This window comes from Macrobrachium rosenbergii, chromosome 41, assembly GCF_040412425.1.
Source record: "Macrobrachium rosenbergii isolate ZJJX-2024 chromosome 41, ASM4041242v1, whole genome shotgun sequence".
Lineage (NCBI taxonomy): Eukaryota > Metazoa > Arthropoda > Malacostraca > Decapoda > Palaemonidae > Macrobrachium > Macrobrachium rosenbergii.
This window is the reverse complement of record NC_089781.1, coordinates 70,646,818-70,651,926: the sequence shown is the minus strand read 5'-3', so window position 1 is coordinate 70,651,926 and position 5,109 is coordinate 70,646,818. Positions and strand designations below refer to the sequence as shown.

The 5,109-nt window shown below is 35.5% G+C and overlaps 1 protein-coding gene across 1 annotated transcript in view; it reads right to left on the bottom strand.

Annotated features, from left to right (window-relative positions):
* Positions 1–3,248, bottom strand: part of LOC136827215 (uncharacterized) — a 3,920-nt gene extending 672 nt beyond the window's left edge. The window contains exons 1-2 of the mRNA XM_067084984.1: positions 2,374–3,248; positions 332–2,273 (exon numbers count right to left, since the gene is read on the bottom strand). Coding sequence (XP_066941085.1) covers positions 332–2,273; positions 2,374–3,248 — 2,817 coding nt within the window. The remainder of the gene's footprint in view (positions 1–331; positions 2,274–2,373) is intronic.
* Positions 3,249–5,109: the final 1,861 nt, after the last annotated feature.

The window sequence follows — 5,109 nt, the reverse complement described above, 5'->3', positions numbered from 1 at the left end:
GGAGCATTACACATACCGAATGGCATAACATTGTATGAATACAACCCAAAGGGGGTAATGAAACTGGAGATTTCTTTAGCTCTGTCAGTAAGTCCTATCTGGTAGTATCCTTTCATTAGATCAATCTGTGTGAGAAAGGTTGCATTACTGACATTATCAATGATGTCTAAAATTCTAGGCAAGGGAAAGAATCTTTAACTGTAGCTGCATTAACTTTCCGGTAATCGGTACACATCCGAACTTCCCATTAGGCTTTGGTACTAATATGCATGGGGATGCCCAAGGCGAAACACTAGGAGTAACCAGATTATGCTCTACTAAAATAGTCTACCTCTGCCTTTAGAATGTCTAATTTGCTCTTGGAAATTCTGTAAAAGGACTGCCTTATAGGGGAGACATCAGTTTTCATTATCACATCATGTTGTCCAACAGTACATTTACCTGGGTGATCTGTAAAGAAATCTTTATTTTCTAAAATCAAATCTTCAAGCTGCTGGGAATGTTGCCGATTATCAAAGTTTAGATATGAAGTTAAGGAACCTAGTATGCTAGAATTATTTGAATCTTCCCAAGACATAATCACTTCATCACTTACAGTAGAGTCAGAATTATCATCAGATTCAACACTAAAGGAATTCTCAGTTTTTCCTTGTTCAAAAACTAAATTACATACCTCTGGAGTTTTTCTTATGAAGGGTTTCAACCTATTTACATGAACCATCTGAGTTTTCTTGCGACGGTCAGCAGTATTTATCACATAATTCACCTTTGATACTTTCTTAGCAATGGTATAAGGTCCCATATACTTTTCTCTTAAAGGGCTACCCACAATAGGATGGTACAACAACACTTCATCACCCACTTGGAAAGTTCTTACCTTAGATTTTTTATCATGAAGGAATTTCATTCCTTCTTGTGATATCTGTAGGTTATTCTGGGCAAATTCCTGTATTTTAGACAACTTGCTCTTGAAGGCGGCAATAAATTTTGAAGCATTAAATACTTCTTCCTTTTCAGAGTGCCTCAGGATCCTATCTTTTACAGCCGTCAGCAAAGTTCTAGGTTTTCTTCCAAACATTAGTTCAAAAGGGCTAACATCAGTAGATTCATTCTTGACACTTCGTAGTACATACATGAGCATATCTAGCTCTTCATCCCAGTCATTACCTGTACTGAAAACATAATTCCTAATTAGAGATTTTACAGTTTGATGTGACCTCTCTAATGCTCCATTAGTTTGAGGGTGATATGCAGTAGCTATTACCTGTTTCAGATTAAATGTAGCTAAAGTCTCTTGAAATACTTTACTCATGAAGTTAGTTCCCTGATCACATTGTACTTCTGCTGGAAATCCAAATACAGTAAAAATATTAATCAACTGTTTGATAATCACCTTAGCAGAAATATTTTTAACTGGAACTGCCATGGGAAAACGAGTAGTTGGACATATTAAAGTTAAAATGTACTCATTACCTTTTCTAGTCTTCTTTAAAGGTCCCACACAATCAATAATTACTTTGGAGAAAGGTTCCTTTGGTACAGAAATAGGTATGAGAGGCGCTGGAGGTATTGTCTGGTTAGGTTTTCCTACTTGTTGGCAAGTGGCACAAGCTTTAACAAAATCTTGTACATCTTTCTTCATTCCAAGCCAGTAGAAATCATCAGCTAGTCGTTGGTATGTCTTGGTTATTCCAAGATGACAGTTGTCTGTATGGGCCAAGTCCAACAAAGATTGTCGGTAGACCTTAGGTACCACTACCTGGAATTTATCACGCCAGTTATCCTGAAAAGACATCTTAGGAGGTCGGTAATGTCTCATAAGAACTTTATTTTCTAGATAAAAGTAAGGAGTTTTACTATCTTCATCTGATATGTCTCTAACCTTCTCAAACATCTGTTTAACAGAATCATCTAATTGTTGTGCTTTCGCAAAATTTTCAGTAGGAATGTCAAGCATGTCAGTTGCCTTACTTACCTTGCTAGGGATAACTTTAGTGGGTATGACACCACTCTCTGGATCTCCTTGAGAAGCTTGTGACCTAGTTACTATGTTACACTGGGCCTTTATATACGTTTCAGGAGATTGTATTATTAGATTGGTATGTACCTTACCTTTGGCCAAATCATTACCCATCAAAATGTCCACCTCTTTGCAAGGGAATTGCTTATCCAAGTAGGCAACTTCCACTATTCCATCAGTATATGGACTAGTTAAAGGAATTGTTACAAGGGGAAGTACCGATTCACTTGTAAGATCCGAAACTGTGATGAACCTATTTGTGGGAGTAATAATGGATTTCAAATTAGAACTTATAATAGTTTTACTTGATGCTGAATCACGAAGAATTGTGACAGTTTTATCTTTTACCTTACCATGACACTTTGAAGTTATCAAAACCATCTTCCTTTATTGCACAATGCATGGTCTTATGTTCAGTTGGCTTAGATCTATCATTTTTCCCTGTATTAGGTGAAGAGTTTGTTTTAGGAGGAGTTTGCTGGTTAGAACCTTTACACCGAGGTTTAGGACAATCTTGAATTAGATGTCCACGTTCCTTACAAAATGAACATACCTTGCTATCGACGAAAGCTTTCTGTTTAAGGTGTCCCTTATGAATTAAGAAGTATTCATCCGCCAACAAAGTTGCTTCCTTGGGTTTCTTCGCTCCTCGTTCCTTAATATACATAGCAACGTTAATTGGTATCTTACGCAAGAATTCTTCGAGCAAAAAAAGACACTTCAAATCTTCAAAGGTACTAATACCTGCCTTGTCCAACCATTTCTGTAACTGCTTAATCTTCAGATTACAAAACTCCAGGAAAGTTTGGTTGGGTGTCTTGAATGAACTGCGGAATTTCTGCCGATATCCTTCTGCTGTAATAGAATAAGCATCTAAAATAGCTTTTTTCAAAGTATCATAATCATTCTCAGAAATCATCTGAGTAACAATATGCTCAGCCTGGCCTGTGAAAGAACTTCTAATTATTAGTACCCATTTATCCTTGGGCCATGCTAAAGTCTTGGCAGTTTCTTCAAACACTACAAAGAAATTTTCAGGTTCTTGTTCGTTAAACACAGGTAAGAGTTTCTTAACCCTAGAGACATTGAAAGCTTCAGGAATATCCTTTTCCTCCTGTTTTTCCTGCAGTCTTATCTTAGCTAGCTCACGTTCTTTCTTTAATTCTAGTTCTACGTGTTCCCGTTCTTTCTGTAGTTCTGCTTGAATTAGCCTTTCTGCTGATTCCATTTTTATTCTCTCTGCTATTTCTAGTTTTACCTTCTCTAGTTCTACATGCTCACGTTCTTTTCTAATTCTGCCTTAGCTTGCCTTTCTGCTGATTCCATTTTTACTTTCTCTAATTCTATCTGTAATTTTAAAACTTCTACTGCCGAATCCTCCCTATTTATTATAGTTAAGGGCCAATATTGTTTCACATCTTGTGAAATTATATTTTTGTCTATCAGACATTTCAAGATTAGACCTAATATTTCTTTTTTCACAGCACCTGTCGGTACACTAATCTTAACAGCAAGGGCTAAAGCCAACAATTCAGACTTCTTTGCAAACTGTAGAGTATGAAGGTTTTCCTTCGGACTAGAAGTAAAATGCTTAGCATCAAAAGACATGATTAATCCACAATAGGTTCACAATTTTAATTACAGTACAATGCTTGATAAGCAATACCTTATAACTAGTAACCAATTTCACAATACATTCATTACAATGGACCAACTTTTAACAAGCATTCTTGTAATACAATGTGGCCAAATAAAAGCATGTTAAGTATGTAAAACAAGTTTCATATACCTAACAATAATGATACCTGTGCAAGGTTATTACCCAACTACAAGTATGGGGTGAGACTAAATCTCTGAGATACCTATGAGAAAGGTATGTACCTGTAATTCCTAGACTTCCTAGATTACAAGTAATGGGATTTCAATACCCGTGACGTAATGTGTTAGCTTATAAGTGCCAAATAAGGCGTTAGAGATTCATTCAAAACTCTAATGAGAAGTTAGGAGAAAAACTAGGCTGGCTATAATACCGTGAAACCTAATTAAACAATTGGTTCATTAAACTCTAGCTCTCCAGTACAAACTCAACTTAACACTTACGTTATTAATGAAGCGTGGAGCCTGGCTTACTCTTGAAGTATCAATGCTGGACACTACACCCGATCACAGTGTTTACAAAATAACTTTAACTCTTAAAAATTATCACTTTTCATTCAATTAATCATAAAACAAACAGGATATATTTAGCTTTCAAATTGATCAAATCCCGGTCAGGCCCCCAAATGTGAGGTTCCTTACTTTTAATCACTCTTCCTTAATTTAACCTGATGCCAGATGTTACGGCAAATGTCTTGTTCACAATCACTGATTCAAGAACGGCACATAAAAAAAATATTCAGTGATTTTCACACACTTCACAGCTAAATATTAAGATGGTACCAAGTATAAGATGATAATATACTTTTCAAACAAAATACACTGCAATCGGGATGTAGAAAACACAGCAGGTAAAAGGTCTTAAATATAATATATAAAGTACTTACATACTATATACAACACTTAGCTCCAAACAATAGTAATGAAGAAGTAATCCAAACTTAAGCAAGCAGTAAACCAGACTCAACTCTGGGAGTATAATTTACGTCTCAAGTAAACTAAATTTTAACAAAAGGATTCTAATACTGGGGCAAATATACAAATCCCATGGATTAACATCTCAGGTGATGCCACTGGAGGTTTAAAAAAACATGGTTTCAGCAGTCAATGATGGCGAGTGTAGGGACTGCAGCAACTCCTAGATGGCGCTGAAGATAGTTGGCAGGATATGGACGAAAGAATTCTCAAAAAGGAGGGTTGCAGATTCATAATATATATATATATATATATATATATATACATATATTAAATATATATATATATATATATACATATATATATATATATATATATAATGGTGACATATGAGTTGCTGGCTTAATTAAATTTTGAAGCCTCATAGTAGACAAAAATATCAAGTCAAAGTGAAGATAAACATCTGTCTACTAATTGTCTGTTTCGTTATTCATTGACCCCATACTTGCTGGATTGAG